The following is a 22697-nucleotide window of genomic DNA, read 5'->3' on the forward strand; positions in this document are numbered from 1 at the left end:
TCATATTGTTACTACTTGATTCGTGTAAGAAAAAGCTAATTCTTGCATATACATAAACATGGAATGATGAGATTAGTTTTGGCGAATCAAATTTTAATTAAACACAATTTGTTATTATATACGTATATCTTATTGCAACTTCCATAAGGGTGAACTAAATACAATAAATTAAATTCGCTATTTTCTATTAAAAATATAAATGAATCCCTCTAGCTTCAAGTCTAAATATATTTATCTATATTTTAAAAATGTTTATAATCATATATATTAATAAGTTCGGAAGTAAGTAAAATTTTCACAAATTAGTCAATAATTAATTTTTCTTTTACACTTTTTTATACCTTTTTCTAAAAAAAAATCTATATAAATTAAAAGTCTAAGCCTTTGAATATGTGAAGTTTTCCAGCTGCATTTGATATAGATTCAACTGCAATTTCAATCTATTTAGTAATGGCAACATTTAAACCAGACCAGAAAGACGTAGCTAAATTGAGATTTTTTTCGATATATTTTGAGGAATACCAACAAGAATATTTTATTTCGGGCAAATTTGGTAATTTAGTTAATAAACACTATGTCAAAGCCGTCATATATATTGGGAGCATATAAAAAATTTAAAACAAAGTGGTATTCAGAAGCGTTACAAATATTTACTAATTTTAATGTCTGTTAGGCATTCTTTCACTATCTTTGATGAAATCCTAGAAGACTTTAGTTATTTCAAATCAGCAGCGCTATCAGTATATATACCTAAAAATTTCTCTAGACTTTATTTAATTGCTGTGATATCCGCACCGCAGTGGTCTGGTAGTCTTAAGGTGATTCCAGTATTTAATTTCGCTGAAAAGACACCACCTCCCACGTAACTATCAAGTTTGGACCCATCCGTGTAGATCTTTATTTTTATGTCCCAGTTCACCTCACACCTATCCTGTTCATTTCTTGAACGATCCTTGATCATCTAGTGGATCTAACATCCTATTCCTCGATAAACCTGCAATGGGTTCCAGGGCATAGTGATATTTCTTGCAACTTCGAAGCAGATAAACTAGCCAGAGCAGGCAGTACGCTGCAATTAGACTTTCCAGCTCAATCAACATGTCATAGATATAGCTGAGTCTGTCCCTAACTTGCTCAACAAGTAGACAAACTCGGCATGAGTGAAATATGAACTGTACATGCCGACTATTAAAATTCAAAAGTAATAACATAAGAATTATATTAGAAGTGGTAACAGGTCACTGTCTAGTTGGCAGACATGCCAATAGATTGGGGATACCATACAACTATTATTGTAGAAGCCGCCAAGAGGTAGAAGAGGATGAGACTATGGAACATCTTCTATGCGAATGCAAAGTTTTGTATAGGAAAAGAATCGTAACTATCTGTCAAGTGTTTCTTAGCTATATCTCAGAAGTTGCGCATATAAAAATCTTGTATTGATGAACTTCATAAGGGGGTTTTTTTCGGTGGTTTCAGAATGGGGTTCCTAAAGGCCTGGGTGCGTCGTCAGACATCCACCTCACCTACCTACCTTGTATATTATGCCGACACAATATTGTTTCTCTTTACTGTTTTAAATTGATTTTCATTGCACTAAAAATCATTAAATCACTATGCAAGAACAAACTATCAGTATATTGTCATATTATATAAATAACTCAAACAATAATGGTATATTACATAATGACACTATCAACTACATCTTCTAATTGAATCGGTATATTTATTTTCAGGTGGCGACTAAAACTTTTATTAATATTAATATATAATAAATTTTAATTAACGCAGCGATTACGTAGAGCTAAAGTGTTAGCAACCGTATAAGTATATGATTATCAATAGTACCACTATCGAAGTTCAACCATTGCATAAATCATTTCTACTGAAGAATTTATAATTTGAACTGATATTTCTTACCGCCAAAAAGAGCTCAAGAACAAGAAACGATCTTTAGTATGAATGTTACATTTAGAGAGATGCTGCTTATTGTAGATTAGTACAATAGAGTAATGGACTTAGTTTTATATTGACTGATCATCTTTTGCTAGCAATCATGCGTAAACTCAGGAAATATTAGATAAATTCATCGAGTTTCTTCTGGAGAAAATTAATGTGTATTAAATGAAATCGAACTCGAAAGTTAAACTATGCAATCTGTTGGAAGTAGATGTACGGGATTAGCTTTGCTCTGGTAAGAAAGAAATACTCCTTGAAGTTATTTTTATAACATGTGTCAGTTAGTTACCATATAAGATTTAATCAATCTGAAATATAAGCTGTCTTCAATTCACTAAACGTTTGATGGTAGCGAATCGAACAAACCAGCTATTCCAACAGACTGGCACCACTTAGCTTATACGCAACTTTGTTGTACTTAGCTCTTTGGTAAAGAAATGCTACTTTCCGTGCCAAATTACATATCAGTAACTTCTTTAGGAGAGTTTATGTCTCACGTTTTTTATAAACAGTTATATTTTATTTGAAGTCTTAAGTCGCCTTCAGTTTTTAAAGAGAATAAAAAAATGTATATATTTTCAGTAATTTGCTTTTGAGCCATTCCAAATGGTAAAAATGATTTTAAATTGTGCAAGTCAAAACTTGTTGGCATTAACGCATCCATTTGAATAACTTTGTTAATAATTTTACAAAAGAAAAAAAACAAATTATTACAAGAAAGCAGCACGCTAACAAACCGAGCTGAGAAATGGCGAATTGAAGATAGTTAATATTAATATTTGCATATTAATTGGCTCGTGTAAGTTTTTGTACATACACCGGTGACATATGGTATGCTTTGTGTGACGTGTTTGAAATCAGGCTGCTTCGCTTTGTACCAAAGTAAATGCATTTGTATTTATATATTATTTATTGGAATTGAAGTCAAAAATTCTACGGGTTTATATATATAATATATAATATGTAGATATGTTTATATGTCTACTACTGTTTTTGTATTTAACGTGAACGAAAATAATATGTTTAGGTTTAATTTACTTCAATTTATTCGATAAAAAATTAATATTCGAAAAATCCGAACAATGCAATTCAACAATTAAAAAACCTATCTCATCATTCACATATTTTAAATGGTGCAGAGTTCTATTGGACTTTTAAAGCTACTTAGTATTCTATTCACAACATTAAAGGCATAAATAAAGCAATCGATTTATATACAAATTTTCTGCAAATGTAGATAAGGCAGTAAGTGTGTAATTTATATAAAACAATACATTAATATAGAGTTGTGTTTGTGTTATTAAAAAATAATCGTAAGCCAAACTATTATTTTAAATAATCACAAAATAATTTAATTATTAAACATGAGAATTATTTTATTAAAAACATGAAGCAAAATTTATGTGGTTTTAATTTGAAACTTTTACTGTGGGTGAATTTTATTTCGATTCTTCTCTTTTTAATATTATCATTTTAAGAAAATGCATTGTTATGTTTGCTGAGCTGCACTTTGCTGGAGTGTGTTCAGCCTACATTACAATTTAAATGCATCTTTATCGAACAAGCACTTGTGTAAGGGACGTAAAGCATACCTGGATTTATAAGTATACAAGATGGTATATAATGAAATGTGTCAATGCAAAAATAAACAAATAAGTGATTAATTAAATAAAGCATATATTAAAAGGAATGGTATATTATCAGTGGCACTATAAACTACATATGTAGTTATGGATTCACTTCATATATTTAGGTTGAATGTGGCAACACCGCCAACAAAATACGTATACGTACGATATTTTAATAGTTTTTGATACCAACATATTGTTATCAGATATTATTTAGAGTATTACTTACCTGTCGCAACTTAGTAAAAATAATCAGTAAATTGAATTAAATTAGCTATATATGTAATATATATGTTTGAAGGAGTTAGACCATTCAAAGATTATACAAAACTCGAAAATCTGTGATGTCTGAAAGCACATTTTAGTGTTCTTTAAACATTATTCAGTTCGTAGAATAGTGCAAAAAATTTACTTTCTTATTTTATGCGTTGTAGTGTCGAAGCATTTGTCACTGTCGGCAAAGTAATATTATCTAGTAAACTACAACTCGAGAAAAAAAAATAAGATCGAGAAAATTTATATCAGGTACATACCATATATGCGGCCAAAGGGAAGTAAGGACCCAATTTTACCCATTATTGGATAAAATACTTTGAGCGCACTATTTGTGCAAAGTTTAATTCTGACAACTTCATCCATATTTGATTTGTACATATACTGCAAGGTGTAATAATCAGATGGAATTTAAAAGTTTGTTATATAAGAAGAACACGTGATTGTCATCCGATTTTGCAATGTCTAGGAATGTTTGTGTAATCTCACATGCCAAATTTGATTGAAATCGTTCAAGTAGTTCTTGAGATATAGGATTTCACCTAAAGGTGGGCGGTGCAACGGCCAAAGTCCAATTTTTACAACTGCTTCTATATGTCATCTTGGCTATGAAACTTAAAGCTTGTGGCACATTTATTCAGCGAGTTATCGTAATTTTAGTAATTTTTAACATTACCGTTAAATGGAGAGTGGGCGTGGTTAATAACTGATTTTATACATTTTTACAGAGTTATAAGAAGTACTAAACGACGTTTTCTCATTAGCTATAGCAGTTACGAAAATATGAACATAAAGCTATTAAAAAATTGTTTAGTCCAAAGGTGTTTTTGGCTACTGCGCTCTCTCCTCTCTTCTAGTGCTTAGTTATGGCACTTTATTGGTTTTCTTTACTGTCGTTTACTGGTCTTGACAGTGGTCCGATTACGCCCATCTGCAACCTCCCATCTCATCTCAACCTCCTTCGTGTGCCAGGGAACATATGCCGCAAGTCTCATCGCAACTTCTCAATTTTAACTCAAGTTATCGCTTGCACGGACAGATGAAGGGAAAGACAATCTGAATTCAGCTCATATCGTCTTCATGATCATTTGGATATACATATATTTATAACTTGATATATACAATATCTCAATTAGTTTTTGGTGATACAAGCAACCGCTAGGTGAGCAAAACTATTGCACTCTGTAGCAACATGCTGCAAGTGTATAAAAAGCTTCAACACCAGCTGCAAGGAAGCTATAATACCCTTCACACGTGCAACCAACGATCACTTTGAATGATAGCTATAGTGGTCCGATCTGTATTGTCTTGGACAATAGTTCAAGCAAAATGCCGTGAAGATATCTTGTCAAATAAAAGAATTTGTCATTAAAAGACTTGAAGATTTTGACCGATTAGTTTGTATGGCAGCTATTAGCTATAGTAGTCCAAAATCGGCAAACAAATAAATAGCCTCTTGAGGATGTATGCAAAGTCTAGCGCGATATCTTAACTTAGGAACTAGTTCGGGTGTATAAAGACCTGCCGGTATAATGAAATCGGCGCGACCGATCTCTATTTACTTTTTCATGGCTAATTATAGTTATATTGCGGGCAAAGTTAGGCAGCTCATTAATTTTGAGAAATGGCCCAGTCAAATGACCGCTAGAAGCATGCGATTTAATGCCTCCAGATTATTTTTTCTGGGGGTATGTTAAAACAAAGGTTTATTCCAATTAACCAACAACACTCGAGGAGCTCGTAGACAACATTTAGCGCATTATAGCCGAAATTTCAGCCAAAATAATGTAACAGGTCAGCGAAATGTGGAAACGGCTGGAGATATGCAAACGGAACCGTAGTGGCCAGTTGGCCGATATTTTGTTGAAATCATAAATGGCATAAAATTAACTGCTTAATAAAAGAAAAAAACATAACTCATTAATTTTGAGTGTTTTATTTCATTTAAGCATCACGTCGTTTTTGTTGGTAGACCCTATATGTATGAAATTATCTTCAAAGTGTTAATCATTTAAAGGTAGCAAACTTTAAGAACCAAAATAATGGCCTTTTCCTTAGTTTTTTCGCTATTTATTTGAAAAAAAATTAATACGAAACTGTTCTGTTATTAGATCGATGCTTATATGCATACAAATCAAATTGATGATTAAAATGCTGTCATTGCAAAAAGTACGAAAGAAAACATTTTCTTCTTCTAAAAAAGTAAAATCTGAATTCGTTATATATAAGTATATAGTTTTCTATATACTGTGATATCAACTGATTATTTATAATTTACCAAGAATATTGGATCTGGCGATACGTGAAGGCGAGACGAAATATCTTAGGCACTGTTACCCGACATACTTTGGCCAGCATAAACACCATACGAAATGTCAAGGGTGGTGTCTTAAAATACAGATTAAAATGTCAGCAAAAACCAAATATTGACTCTTATGTTATAGTTTTGTTGCAAAAACATTGCAGCAATGATTTAAGTAGGTTTAGAGAATTATTACGGTAATAGTCATTAATAATTGATAGAAAAAACTATAGTAGCTTGTTGATGAAATATAGAAGCAAATTGCAAATTAAATTACGAAGCCGACATTGTAGTTCTTTTAGAAACAATCTTAATACAATTAAATTTTTATGTTCTTTGGGATGTCGACCTTTTCGTCTTAATTCAATTTGTAATGTCATTTCTTAGACAAAATAATATATTTATACTTACCTGAAATTTTGCAGCAATTTTAATCACACCTTTTGGAATCTGAAAAAAACTAAACTTATCAATCAGTACCATAAACCATCAGCTTTCGCGTAATGAAAGCCTACACTCTCAGAATGAAAATATTGTCTTCAAAGCTTTTCATGTGTCATGAATTGACTAGTGCTTTGAGGCATAATCAATTCTTAACACAGAAAAGCTTCCTAAAAGCACAACCGCAAAATTTTTACTCGAGGAACATTCGTTGATATGCGTGAATTCATATTTATTTACAACACATTGTGCCATGTGTGTGACGTAGTGCTCCATACTGTTTGCTTTGCTGTACAACTGTTAAACTGAAGCTGGGCGTATATTAATATCTGGGTACCATTTAGGTGTTTGCTGGTGTCACTAAATATATATGCTGATATATATGTATATAAATTATTGGCGGTGCCCTTATTTTTGCTATATCTGTAGTAGTGGTCTTTGCGATAGGAGAGTGCTAATGTGCTTTGAAATTATTGCCGTCTATGCGCGGAACTTTTCTAACACTATTATTATTGCAGATTGATGTGTACAATAATAATATATTGTTGAAGTGAGTAGTAGTAAAACAAAAATATGTGATTTATGTGCAAAATGCAACAACACAAAATAAAAAAAAAAAATTTTACGGTGTATTTATGAATATTTATGTATGTATTTTTAAGTTTTTTATTTATACCATAAATGTACTTGTAGATGCATGGGAAAGTGATGAAGTGGTAGGGTATATGAATGCTTTACGTTGACCTTACGTTGTGAAAGCGCGTATCAATTAACCTGCATTTATTTTCTTTCAAAATGATAATACCAGCCATTCAATGTATAATTTGCATTGAAAATTAACAATAACTAACAAATACGAAAAAAGAGATTTTTGTTTGGATTGGGTTTTGTTTGTTTAATTTTGTTTGAACTGTTGTGTTTTCTTTTGTTTCAGTAATATTTTTTTGGAGGTGTCTCAATAGTTGATAATAAAGTATTTTTTATTTGTTAATATTTCTGTTAGTTTTGAGCTTAAGGTATATGCATGTTTGTTAATCTGTATAGTAAAAAATATCTTATAACGGTAATTAAGTAAGAAGACGTTTTCAAAGTTATTAAAATATTCATATAATAAATTAAATTGTGTGAAAAAGTTGAAAAGTTGGTGATTAAAAATTTTTAAACTGACAAAAGCGTAAAGCATGTTTTGTAGAAGTTAATAAGTTTTGTAAAAATAATTTGAATATACAGCACATATTATTCTCAAAAATCATTAAAAAATAATTTTTGTTGTAAATATAAAATATGAAATAGTTTTTTTTTTTTTAATTGTTTGTGATAATATCGATTTAGCAAGAATAATGAAAAAGGAAACTAAAATTTTTACTTTGAATATATATAATTCAATTTTGACAAACAGACCAATATTTATACACTTTTGGTACGACAAGATGAAACTAGTAAATTATGTGCGTACAGATCTTTATTGATTTACCGCATTAAAGTTAAAAGTTCTTGATAAAAAGAGTAAGATATTTCACTGCAGTAATTTGCCTATCCCTAAAAGTATACTTTAGACGTGGCATCAACTGTCATAACGTATAACAGTTGTGGTAGTATATAATATACCTATATAACGTATGGCGGTATTATTATACCCCGAACAGGATATATTAAGTTTGCTACGAACTGAAATTTTACACACGTCCTTTTGTCTCAAACAAACTGCTCATTTGTCGGAATCAGCAATATCGGACTTTTATAGCATTGACAGGACATCTTCAAAAGATATTCGACATGGATTATTGTCCAAAACAACTACAATCTCCCAACCAAATGCTCAGATCGGACCACTATAGCATACTGACCATTAAAAATTAATTTCTTGTTTGAAAACATTTTTATTTGAGTAAGGTATTATAGTTTCGGTGCAAAAAAAGTTAACGTTTTTAATTTGATTTTGCTAAATTTGAAAAAATTTACTCTACACTAGCGCTCTTGGCATGACAGCTTGGATTTCAACTTATTCAAATATTCGCAGTAGAACAACGAATTGTATTATTCGGTTAGTATTCATACGAATGGTTACAAACCGGGTATTCGAATGATCAGTTTTCAGGTTCAGGTCAGAGCCCTACTCTACACTCTAAACCCACATAGTTTTATATAATATCACTTCTTTTAGTCTAACAGTAAATTTCACTATAGTTCTTCTAGTGAACGCCCTGCTACAATATTCTAAATTGCATCATACGCTTATCATTACATTGGTAATTCGCTCAAAAAAACCCAGTTGTCTGAGTAGATTTCTCACGACATAATAAGTATCGCATCCTACTATACCTGGTCATCTCACGGCAGAGAGTATAATGGTTTAATATTAGCGCAGAAACCTAAAGAACTGAGAACATTATGACAATTTCATGTTGCATCAAAATTTCTTGTCGTACCAAAAACATATATATACTAAAATATCTTTTAAAGCATCTTTGCTAAAATATAGTACAGCTTGAGTCTGTAATAATTGGCAGAATGTGGTAAGAACTGAAAATACAAATTAAAGGCATGTATGTAATGTAAACGTATGTACATATGCGAGTACGAATATAACGAAACACAAAAGTAATGTACACACTGAGAACATTGTACGAGTTGTATGTGACATGGTTTATTTGATTTTTTATCATTAAATTAGTTTACCCAAAAGACTGGCAAAGACCATAACGAAGCATGTTCCTAGATATACGTCAATCGATTTGACATAAGAAATCTTTGGCAATGCTGCATTTGTTGACGACATCAGTGTGGTCATTGTCAACACGGTGGTAACACCTAGCGCCACACGAGCTGGTGTGGCATTACGATTTAGCCAAAATGATACCCATGATATAATAACGATCAGTCCAGAGGGTATATATATTTGAATGAGATAGTAACCCATCGAACGCACGAACTGTATCTCACATGCGAGTCGCGAGTAATTTCCTGTTAACGAATGTGTTGATAGCGGCATTAACGTAGAGCACAGAGTACAGCAGGCGCGCATGAAGAGAAAGAGAAATATATTAGTAAACTAGTTTTGATAATTGTTTATATGTTTTTTTGTATTTTTGAAAATTCTAAGAAAGTTTCATTGAGAATAACGAAAAATTAATAATTTACTGGAGATATTGCATATCACATGGTTAGTAGTTAAAAATATTTCAATAAATTATAGCAAATAACATTTCAGAAAACTAAGAAAAATTCTGTGTAATTCATCAAAATTAACAAAAACTTCTATATTATGTATGTATTTTTACTTGCATAGAGAATTAATTAACAAAAAAAAAAAATACTTTGGCACTAATATATGAAAGTATATGTTGGAAAAAAGCAGCTGGATTACTTTTCGATGGCAAATATTTTAATAAAATTCTGTAAGGAGTTTCTGTTCCCACACGTAGTTGCATGCTTTCAAATTTGATAAAACAATAATTTATATTTGTTTATAAAGTTTAAAAAATATTTAAACTTTTTTTTGTTTACAGACATTTTACTTGGAATGTTATTATTTTGACTTAGAAATATTGTGCTATTCGAATTCGTTTGCTTTTGCCTATGTGAATATTTAATAAGGTTCATATCTCGAACAATAGTTTAACTTAAATAATGATGTTATAATGTTCATCTCTTTCTTTTAACATTGCTACATATTAAATGTAATCTTGCATGTATATCGTTACTTTCAGAGGGGTTCTATGCGAAAGAGTTCACAAAGCAAGAACAAATCCTAATTTTTGGAATACTTTGAAATCTCCTTTCTTTAGATAAATTTAAGTAAATTTTTTTAATTTTCTTTTCATTTAACCATGAAGAGAAGTAGAGAAACCTATTGAGAGAAAAGTTTTAATTTATTTGAATGAAGTAGAGTGATTTATTTCTCGTGAGAACATATCTTCACGATTTATACTTAATAATTGTTTGGAGTGTTCTAGAGTTTGTGACAGAAGAAGAAGACACTACAAAATGATATTTTATGTTGCTATATTATATTATAAATAATTGAAAATAACATATTGTTAGAAGTGGAAGCATATGCTTATACCTTTTTTCTATACAAATAGTTGAGGCTTGAGCAAAGAGATTGTCTTGACTAAATTATTCCAAAAACACAACATTCTAACAAATACTGCCAGTTATTATTTTTAAACTAACATGTTAATTTTTTTTTATTTTTAATTATTTTCTGGGTATATATTAAAATGTTTGCCATTTGAAAAGCTTTATTCTACAAATATATATCAAGCATACAAAAAACGAATAAAGCTTGCATATAGGTAAATATATAGAATAAATTAACCCATACAGATAATTAAAAAAGAATCAAAACTGTGATAGTGAAATATATTAAGTAAATAAATCAAAATGTAAATAATTTATAAACAAACATTATAACAAATTTAAACACTATGAAATTCTGCTGCCTGAGGGTATAAAATGAGCAGTTGAGGGCAAAAATTCTTATCACTGATAAATGTATGGTTAATGCTGAAGAAGCATAAAATTATATTGATGGGATAAAATAACAAAATATATACTTATGATGACAGCAATGCCACCAATTTAACGAAAAAATATTTTTTTGCTGTTTATTTATTTAAAATTTATTATATTAAAACTGACATTGGAAAATAAGTACTTAGGTTATGCTACATAATTGCTGTAAAAATCTCGTATCATCATTTAGTTATCAAAAATGTAAATAAAATATATGTATAGTGAATGTGAGAAAACTTTAAGGAGCTCGAACTAAAAGCAAATCCTAAGGGTTAATGATTGTTGTAAGTTGTAGTACGAGTAGTAGTAGAAGAAACTTGCAAGTTGCTTCAATTATATATAGTTTTATGATATTGGTTGGCTGTTGTGTTAACTTTATTAAACTTAATTATAACGTTTAGTAACGCTTTTTCGTACGTACTTCGAATTAGAGCGAAAGAGAGAGAGCATGCTTGGGAGGGCGTTTTTATATTAATTATTTTCCATAGTAATTTTGATATCTTTATTATGCAATTATTTTATTACAAAATTTGAAATATTTTTTATTTTTCTGAAATGTCAACTATTGTTTTCGTTTTATTCCATTTTAAATTGCATATTTTTTGGCTACGAAAAAATTCAACTAATTTGCATTAATTCAGATGTTTTTAAATTTAAATATTTCTTTACGCTAATATTGAAATAAAATTGTAAATAAAATCACATAACTTATTTTAATGCAATGCGATATGTTTGGATTCGAATCAAAGTGATTTCAGTATAAATCGATTCATTTTGCGTGATAGGATTAGGTGAACTACAACGGCAGCGTTTTGTTGCTTTAGCGTGGAGTATAGCCTAACTAATTTTCATAGTGTGTGAGCATGTGTGAGCGGAGAAATTAATATATATCTACCATTTTTATATGAATATATATAGCGGGCTTTCGGTTATAGCTAATTTTTGCTTTAATTGTGAGTGCACAAAGAAAGTGTGAAAAATATATATTTTACGAATTAGATATAGTCGGTTAGTATAATTTCATATTTGGCCATGATACAATTATCGATCTGCTGACACCATAATAGCACTATATATTTATATATATATGTATGTCGGTATGTATATGTATGTTAAGATTTATACTTTAGTTAATTGCAATTATGGGTTCACTAATTATTAATTGCTGGCTAATTTAATCAAATTTGTTAGTACTCTTAATGGTATTGGAGACGGCTGTGATAGTAGACTACATACATACAATTAGTATATATATATATATGTATGTAACTGGCGAATGGTAATTAAACTAAATATAATATATGTTTACAGTCGAAACGTACTAAATTATATTTGAAAATTTCGAAAACCAAAAAACAAAAATAATAATAATTTAAAAAAATCGAACTAAAAATATGATTTAAAATCGAGAAAAATAAATGAAAATAAAAGCGTAAAATATTAAAAAAATATAAAAACAAGAAATATATTTTTATAACTAGTTGTGACATTATGCTAGCGAAACATGCATTAGATAAATTAATATGTCCACTAGTTCAACCTATTCTTTTATTTAATTAGAGTTGTTTGAGGAAAAGCGCATTGAATTCTTTTCAATATTTGGATTTTAGTTGTGTATTTCGAATGTCAGAACAAGAAAAAAATGGACAACAAAAAACATATAACATTTTAATAAAGCAAGGAGCACGTGTCGTTCATTTTTGAATGCGTACAATTTAAAATTTTTTAGAATATGAATTTATAGACCAAGGTGGATAAGTTGTAAAAACAAAAAAATCGTTGCAGAATGAGACCCATCGGAAACGAAAGATAAAATAATAAATATTAAAGAAAAAATTATTTACAGGCGATCTGAGGTCGGGAAAAGAAAAGTTCAAAAACGACTTATATAGATTGCCGGTCAAAAAAATTGGTTATTTAAATTTTTTACATAAATAATGAGGTTCTGTGAAAAATACAAAAGATATAGATCTTTTCATTACCTACAACATTGTCATATAATTTTTTTCTATAGGAATCGTAGTTTTGCCGGAAATCAAAATAAACCGTTTTTAACCTTTAAAAATTGAGCCACACCCCTCCCCAACCTCCGATCGAGCATAAATTATTTTTCTTTTAGCATCTGTTATTTTAACTTTCGTTTCCGTTACTGTTTCAAACAACTATGAATTTCTTTCTTTTTTAGCATTTTCAAAGACTGCTGCACTAGTCTATTAAGCAAATACAGACACATCTTAAATACATAATTGTATTAAAAGACAAATTGAAAACCAATTCAATTTAAAAAAGGTAAATCGCAAATAAATTTTAATTAAAATTAAAAGTCGCTAATTATTAAATTTTTTTTTTTAAATTAGAAATCGCTAGTAAGTTACATATTTATGCATGTTATTTAAAGCTTGAGGTACATATAAGTAGTACATAGTATGTATGTATTGAGCAATGCGTTGTGAGAAATAGAGATGCAAAATTAATTCTTTTTAACGTAATTTTATTTTTTGTTTTTTAAGTTTCCTATTTTTATTTTTTAATTGCTTGATTTTCAAAATATTTATTTATTATGTAAATGATTACACTTGTATAGCATATATTAAAATCGAACAAGTATAATTGCATAAGAGTACGAGTATGATTATTTGTAAGGAAAAAACATGCGATAAGTTGGGTATAAATACAACTGCACGTTAAGTTAAGTAATTTATCAGAAAAATGCAATTATTTTCCTCAAGTTATTATTATTATAATTTTTTTTTTTGTTTGCGCAAATATTTACATATTATCAATAATATAGGTTATCAGCAAATATTTAATTTTCTAGGCGGCTATTTAATTTTTTATTTTTTTATTTTTGTAATTTGTATTACTTCTGCATGTTTCAATAGGTATCAATCGACATCCAATTGCTTTCAAGCTGCGAATGTAAACAACTTTATATTCAGTCAATATAAAAATATTACATAAGAAACCGAAAATATATTAGCACTATTATTTATAGCTTTATATTGACATTGTTAATACTTCATAAAATAAAAATATGTAAATTAAAACTTTAAACGCTTTAGCTATGCCAAAGCTTGAATGCGTTTCATGAAATCATTGATGGGCTTCAAATATTGAGCCACTTTCCAGTGTATTTTACTTTTTACACAAAACACCTTTAAATAGCAGTAATTTGACTATAATAATCCACAGCGATCGAAAACTTTAGCGGCTGCGCTTAATATTTTAAACAGCAGCTTTTTAAGCTTTCACCTTAAAGTTGATCATTTCATTAATTTTCGTGAATAAATTCGAATTATATGACAAGTTTTAATTTGTCCTCAAATGAGACAAATAATGTTTTTGTTTGAGTTTGGTCTTTTGGTATTCTCTTATAAGCAGTATTAAATAAATTTACTAAACACTTGATTTCATGAAAGCTCTTTATAAAATCACTTACAACCCGACGTTGGTGAGAAAGCAACCCAAAAACGCTAAATATTGCTTAATTGCTATAATTCATTTATAAAAATAAAACTGTTAATAAAAATTTGTTTTTTGATATGTTACACTTAAACTCAATCTGTTTTTTAATTAATTAAATATTATAAAGCGCGCATCTCAGAACGCTTTCTTTGTATACATATCACTAATCCGAAATCTCACAACCTTACGTAGTCAAAATACTTACTCACAAGTTTTACTCTTCATTCCCACAAACCAACGTCGGGTTTAAGAAGTTAAATACTCAAAAGTCACAAGAGCAAAACATAACCTATTTGATACTCTCGAAACAAATATCAAACTGTGACACTGAGCCTATAAGTCTATTTCTGTTTGACTCGTAGATGCTATTGAATTTGTATGCCACGTAATATCCAATACATTGTCTTGTAGATTACGGTTGGTTTCCAGTTTTAGCTGGGCTACCACACTCAATTCCTACTCTCATGCTGTTTATACAACAAGGCATAAGTGAGTTGCGGTAACCCAGCCATAGCCATGAGGAGCTCTGGGTCACGCCATTAACTGTGAGAAGAAGCCTTCTTGAGGGCACCTTGTCGGATCGGGTAAAACGCTTCAGGGTTGCTATGAAACCCTGTGTGGTTTTTGTTGTTGGATGAGTGACTAACAATTATACAACGATGTATGATATGAAGGTATGCATTTGGAGCATTTTTTGTTTGTGTCTTACTTTTCGGTAAGCAAAGCATTATTTGAAAGCAGTTTTAAAGCACAATTTGTTCATGAGTTAAATATGTAGTTACAGGTTGAATTAGATTTCAATGGCAGTGTTTCAATATAAATTCTAAATTAGTTAATATATTTGTGAAATAGTATGCATTGTGTTTTATTGATAATTTGTAAAATGATGGTTTCAAATTAGCCAATTGTAAATTCAAAATTATTGCCATGGAAATTGAGTTTCTGGAATCGTTTAATATTATTACTATCTTGCAATTAAAGCCTATTTTAAATAATTTCGTAAAGAATTTAGCTAAATGGGTAAACTATAGGCAAACTATTTCATTAATTTGAAAGACAGAATTACATGAAAGATTTAGTAAAACTTATCTCATTGGACATACATAATGCTCTCCACAAATTTAAAGGCAATTAAATTCTATTTACTAATCAAGTAATTAGTTGATTACATTTGATCTAGTTCGCCGATATATATATATCAATAAACTCTTTAAAGTAATTCAAGTATTCTGTGATAATTCTTTATCTCACTAGAATTTTATATTGAAATTGCCAAAGGAAGCGAAGGTATATGAAAATTGTGATATATCAAATAAACAAAAATAAATTTTTATTTCGAATAACTCCGTAAGCATTACGAATGCAGCGGAGATTATTACAAATTTCAGATGGATAATTTAAATATTCACCCTGTTTCTATTACTACTACTTAATTTGTGGTGAAACATGGTAAATGTATTAGCGTGGTCGAAATAAATTTCATAGATGACAGATGGTGGTATGTCTTTCCTCTACCAGGATGCTGTTGACTATTGCTTGTTTACACTCGCAGATGAAGTGGAACTATATATGCATACATATTAAATTGAAATTTAGTTGTTTAATAATTTTATTACTTTTTTTACAACAAATTTTGAATAACCAAAAACAATTATTTATAATTTTTTATGCTCTAATTTGTATCAATTGTATTTTGTTTACTTTTATACTCAATTCGCTTCGTATATTTTTCATTTTAAATTTTATAGTTTTTTTTTTTTTGTTTGCAATCACATGTATAAATTTCAATAATAAATTATGACAATCGATTCGAAATCACAACTAAAATATAACTGTATGCTTTAAGTCATGGAATCTAACTGTAAAAAATAGTAATATGTAATAAAAGAAATGTATGAATTTAAAGTAAAATTGGATTTGAAATAAAAATATAGCTGGAATAAAGGAAAAATCGGTATCCGTCTACAGGTACCTGTTGTAAGACTGATTTCCATAGCCCTCTGACGATGACCCAAGACCTTAAATTGGGGCAGAGATACCTCACTCGAAACACCAACCGAGTTTGGACCTTCATTCCACTTATAACGAATGTCACGCATTGTATAGCCGACTGTTTGTTTAGTAATTTTTTTGTTTTTGTAGTTTTTTTTTTTAGTATTTGTCAAACGAGTAAGTCGTGTGTCATGTGGTCGTACGAATGAATGCATAACACGATTGTTTTATGAGATTTGTATTTTGTGCGATATCGTCCATTAGTTCGTGTGTATGTACATTAGCATTGCGATGATGAGAGCGACATACAGTTAATATGATTTGTGACATTAAAAAAAACGTATATTTCATTATTCAAACATGAGAGTGAATTTGAGTATCAAGTGATTTGTTAATATTATTATATTTCATACATCGAGTATCAAATTAATATTTATATAAAAATTAATATTATTAAAAAAAAGTGTTTTAATGTAGTTTGGAGGTATAGTATGCGAATGATTTTTATTTTGTTCGTTAAGTTGTAGTTCCATAATGTGGTCAAAATGTTTTTGGGTTTGAGTTTTGTTGGTTCGTTTCAGTGGTCATTGTTATTTGGTAAAGATTGAAAAAATATGCATAAACAAAGAATAAGTTGGTGAGACTATTAACAAGTTCGTAGCAGGTTTTCATACTATGTATATTTATATTTATATATAATTATATATTAAAACAAAAAAGCCTTGCTATACTTGTATGCTAACAGTTATGCTTGCACCTAAGCGAACTTCGTGCGTCTTATTCCATTCGCTTATAAAAGGATTACCAACGTTAGTAGTAGTTCTATGAGCTAAATAAACCAAAATATATATACACACTTTTATAATATAATATATATATATTCACACTTTTGGCTCTTACATTTCTTATACATAATCTACTATTGGTTAATTGACAATCAATCTAACTTGATTTGAAATGTTCTAAATACACTAAGCAACAATTTAAAAATCCAAAACGAAGCACTCTGATTTTATAATAATAACAACAATATTTAAGTCCAAGAAAAATCGGTAGGCCTATGTGTCTTTCTTTGAAATGAAAAAAGGTTCTTTCTAAATGCATGTTATACATATTCCTATACTTTTTTAAACAGCTTACGTAGTGCTAAAAAATCTGCAATAGCCTTTATCTATTGTCGCGTACCACACATTATATGCTGTCTTGATAGCACTTTACCTTTAACTTGACGAATTCCGCATCACACCGAGGAAGATAGACCTCTTAGACATATGGAATCGAAAACAGTTGTAGCTGGTTACAAGCTTGCTGACTAACCACATTAATATTATTACTGCTCTTCAATATCTACTGTTGACATCAATTATCCATAAGATAATCACGCAAAGAGTCCCTTTGTTCTTGGTTTGACAGAATAATGATGTGCAAAACGTTAAAAAAATTGTATTGACAATTGCACCTATTAACACGAAAAAACGACCGAAACTTTAATAGCCTAAATTTAAAAACGTAACCGTCCAACGGTTCGAAAGGAAAAAGGATCATTTATGAAAATCTTTAAATAGATGATCGGTTATATGTTGACAGCTATATGCTATTGTGATCCGATAACGGTGATTCAGACAAAAAGTATCCAAATTTTCAGATATTTCGAAAACTAACGGACTAACATTATCGCGTATACGCTTTCGCTGGTCCTCAGTGTGTATTGTTTTCTTTTCTTCTTAAATTTCTTTTAATTTTCAGACCTACCTTACTTAAGACATGAATACTCTTTTTTTTCAATTTGCTTTCAAATGCCCAGTCAACTTGCGATAAACAAAAATTTATTTAGGATTTTCCATAAGTCTAGATCTCAAAACTTTTCAGCGGCTTTTGGTATAGCGTGATCTTTAGATAAGTTAAGTCAGTTAATTAAATGAAGATTTAATATAACGTAATTTACACTTCGGAAATAAATTTATTGTTGCTTAGTGTCAATAAAAAACAAAGATATACGAAACTAACAGGATAAACTCCATTTCTAAGGCAGTTATAATATTATATTAAATTGATAGACTTCTGCAACTCAGAGTTGCTATAGTGGGTGATTCGTTGGGTGTTAATTCACTTCCTAACAATATTTGTAGACATTATTAATATAATATTTGTATTGCAAATTGAAGTTTTACAACTTAACTTAAGTGTACCAAGTGTTTATAGAAATATACTTGTAGGTACGGTACGAGTATAATATTCGGCAAACTTTAATAACTATCCTGCCAATATTAATTTATATAATACTTATGTTTAAATAAAGTATGTATATATATATGTATATATGCAAGTGCTAAAGGTAATTTCACTTTTTACAAATATATTTATAAATTAAGTATTTATTATTCGTTATACCTTGCCTGTAATTAATTATTAGTTAGATATATAATATATGTACAAATATTCGCAGCAAAAAATTCAATTGCATTGAGTTGTAAGGCGGTCGAAAGTAATCAGCAGAAAATATACATATACTTCAACGAATATTCGGTAGAGGCGATAGTAGAGGCGATAGATTACGTAGAAAAATTGTTGTTGTAGCGCGTGTAGTAGGTAGGTACGAGTATATACATATATGTAGGTGTTCGCTTATTTCATAATTTCAAAATCCAGCTGTGTTTTTTAATACAAGTTTTACCTGATCGTGAGCGTGGTAATTAGTGTGTGTGCCTATGCTTAGTCTGTGTGTGTGTATTTGTGCACTGGATATATAGCGATAGCTTCAGAAGATTGAATTTGTAAGCAATTTTTCGTTGGTGTTATTTTAATTATTCCTATACAATATATTATATATAGATATATATAAATATATATATGTATTTATTATTAGTTTTTTAGCGGTTGCATTTATTAAAAATATGGTAAATTTGCGAGCGGCAGCACTACTTGCTTTTTACATTTTTGAATTTTTGCAAATAGATTTATTCCTTTTGTTGATGGTATATTCACAGTTTGGTTTTTCGCTTATGTATTTACAAACCAAAGAAAAAAATTATACCAAGCCTGCCCAAGCAATTGCGAATCCGTAGTTGTATTTATATACTAACTATTTAGGTTTTGACATTTTATAAACTTTCACTGCATAAGACACTCAAATGGTGGGTTTTGAAATAAAAGACTGAGACACTTATATTTCGGTGAGCCAAATTTAAAATTTTGTTGGCTTGAACTAATTGAAAATAAAAGAGTACAACCTAACTTCATTGATGGATTTACTTGTTGTTATTGGTCAATTTTATCCTGCTGCGATTTGCACCTATCCGAATAAATTAAACACAAAAATATACTAACAAAGTAAAAACAAGTGCAATATCGACTAAAAATCAATTACGAATTCTCAAATTACACTAAATAAAATTATCGACAACAATTTATAATAAAAGATCATTTTTATTTAAAAAAAAAAACAAAAACAAAAAAAAAAGTTTTTAAATGGGACAACACACGGTTTATTTAAATTTGGTTAGTAATACGAAAATAAAAATTTATACAAAACTAAATCACATTAAGGAATTTTTAAGAATTTATAATTAGAGTAAGAGAGATAGAGAGACAGTAAGAGAGCGAGAGATAGAATTTGGAGAACGAAGTAAATAGTGTGAGAGTAGAGTTGCATTGCGAGTAAACACAAAATTGGTGAATGGCAAAATTGATTATGTGGAATCAGTAGGCGCATAATGTTAATTTGACGAGTAACGGTTATTATTTTAAGTCTGCTGAATGTGTGTAAATCGGTTTCCTTTTTAATTAGTTATTCTATATCGTGTTTTTCTGTTTAATACATTGTGATTTTAAAATTAATATTCATTATTTCTGTATAAAATTTCATACTATTTTCTTTTCCGATAAACATGTTATGTATATTTATATATAGTTATAAATAATAATAATTTTATTTTAAGATCTCCAATTTTAAAAATTACTATAATGAACCGTAGATATATGGCCTTGAGTTTGTATATTTTGCACTGACATTCGTTAACATTTTGACGCAATAAGCTGATTATATTCTCAACTGACCAGCTGTCCGATTAAAGCTTTCCAATAACTGGTACAGAACTATTGGGCTTCGCATAGAAGACCTACTTCTTTCGCTAAACAGAGAGAGTCTGAGCTGGACATACCACTTGTATATATAAACTAAGTTAAATTTATTTTAAAGAATTTGAGAAGATTTTAGCAGAATCAATGAATGATCGTAAAATGCTATTATCTAAAGTTGCGCTTTCAGAATTTTTGTGACCCCTGAATTCTTTGCATAAACTGTGCCATATTTTTCAATTGTTTGATATACACTTTATAATGTGAAACTTTTCGAATACTTCATGGTGAGTAGCATAACTCGTACTTCGGGGTATGAACTCCCTAGAAAAAGGGTCCTCCGATTAGTATTAAAATGGCGGTCCGGCAAATTTCCCAACCACAGATTAATTTTATGTGTATCTGTTCTTTAGTATGTGACAAATGGGTGACTGTGTTTTGAGAATTTTTTCATTTAAAAGTTTTGAGATAGAAGCCGCCACAAAAAAATTTGGCTTTTCTTAAGAAGCAATAAAAAATATTAATATAGCCTATAATTTATTTAACTTAGAATTTTTTAGAATATCTATACTCCCACAAATCAAACTATGGCTGAAAAAAAAAAATCTATTTTTTTACTCTCCATTCAAAAGCACGATTAATTAAACTATTAAACAAATATTTAAAATACAATATGTTTTATTCAAATGCCGTTATTGTATTAAAAGGCAACACCGATCCTTCCGATTCCGCACAACAATTTTGCACAGAGCGCCACATATGTATGTATGAATTGACGTATATATTAAAACAGCATATGGATGTAAGTGAAATGAGTAACACACTTAAATGCAGATATATGTAATGCTATATGCAATATTCATATATATAAAGAAGTTGATGTGAGAGCAACGAAAAGATTTACATAAAAATGGAACATAGGGATGTGTACATGTCGGTGTACGTCGAAACCAATGAAAGAGCGATTGACAATAATGAAAAATATACAAGTTTAAAAATGTTTAAGTGAATATGCTTAACAAAGATTTCCATAAAAATGTAAATGTTCTTAAATTAGTATTTGTTCTTCTTAACTGGTGAACGTACATACACATGATGTACATATGTATGTTTGGGGTGTATGACATATGGGTTTGAACTGGTTGATGCATAGAAATAACATGTGACATGAAGATGCAAAAATGTATATGAGTATATATGCGAGTGAAACATATGAACGCATGAAAAAATTGTAAAAAATTATTATTTGTATGTATGTATGATAGTGGTGATATGAGTTTGTGATTGTGATTTGTGAGTGATTTGTGCTGAAATTGTACATATATTTATATATATGTATGTTTCTTAAACACAGTATCAACTGAATACAATAAAAAACGAATCAAAGAGTTCTGATCTTGCCGTGTATATGTGTGTGTTGTGTCGTAATTGTACAAAAAACACAATTGTCTAATGTTTGCATTGTTTATTTGGAAAAAATTTTGTTACGAACAAAATGAAATTCATATATTAAATTGAATGCTTGAATATTTGAGTTGGTATGTTTCATTTAATTGTTTTTATTTTTTATGTTTTTTTTTTGTTTTATATTTAGTTTAATATTTGTTGTTTTGTTTGGGGTACCTGTGGTTAGGTTTATTTCGGTCGCCCTCTGCCTGTGTCCCAAAACGCGGAACTGCGGTAGTTCGACCTCACTGCTCATGCCAACACTACTCAGTCCATCTCTCCAGAAGTAACGGATATCTCGCATCGTGTAACCGACTTTATATTACAAAATAATATACATATATATATACAAAAAGACGTCATTTCCCAATTTGTTTTTGGTCAATTCAATTTTTTTAAAGTGTATTTGTTTACAACGATTTAACTTTAGTTTTGTGGTTATAATATGAAAATTTGTTTAAATATTTTTCATGATTTCGTTTGACAAAAATAAAACTTATCTAGATTTTTTATATGGCTTAAGTACTGATTACGAATAAAATGATTGAACGTTTGATCGTGATATTTGAATAATGTTCGAATTGAAAGTGAGAAAT

At 29.5% G+C, this 22697-nt stretch overlaps 1 protein-coding gene across 6 annotated transcripts in view; it reads right to left on the minus strand.

Annotated features, from left to right (window-relative positions):
* Rdl (Resistant to dieldrin) overlaps positions 1–22697 on the minus strand; it is a 96082-nt gene that overhangs the window by 13662 nt on the left and 59723 nt on the right. For all 6 annotated transcript variants that reach the window (XR_004976471.2, XM_036362488.2, XM_070110889.1 and 3 more), the window contains 2 exons: positions 16559–16696; positions 9283–9567 (listed from right to left, as the gene is read on the minus strand). Coding sequence is in view for 5 of the 6 variants with exons in the window: in XM_036362488.2 (XP_036218381.1) it covers positions 9283–9567; positions 16559–16696 (423 nt within the window). In the remaining variant the exon portion in view is untranslated. The remainder of the gene's footprint in view (positions 1–9282; positions 9568–16558; positions 16697–22697) is intronic.

This window comes from Bactrocera oleae, chromosome 6, assembly GCF_042242935.1.
Source record: "Bactrocera oleae isolate idBacOlea1 chromosome 6, idBacOlea1, whole genome shotgun sequence".
Taxonomy (NCBI): Eukaryota; Metazoa; Arthropoda; class Insecta; order Diptera; family Tephritidae; genus Bactrocera; species Bactrocera oleae.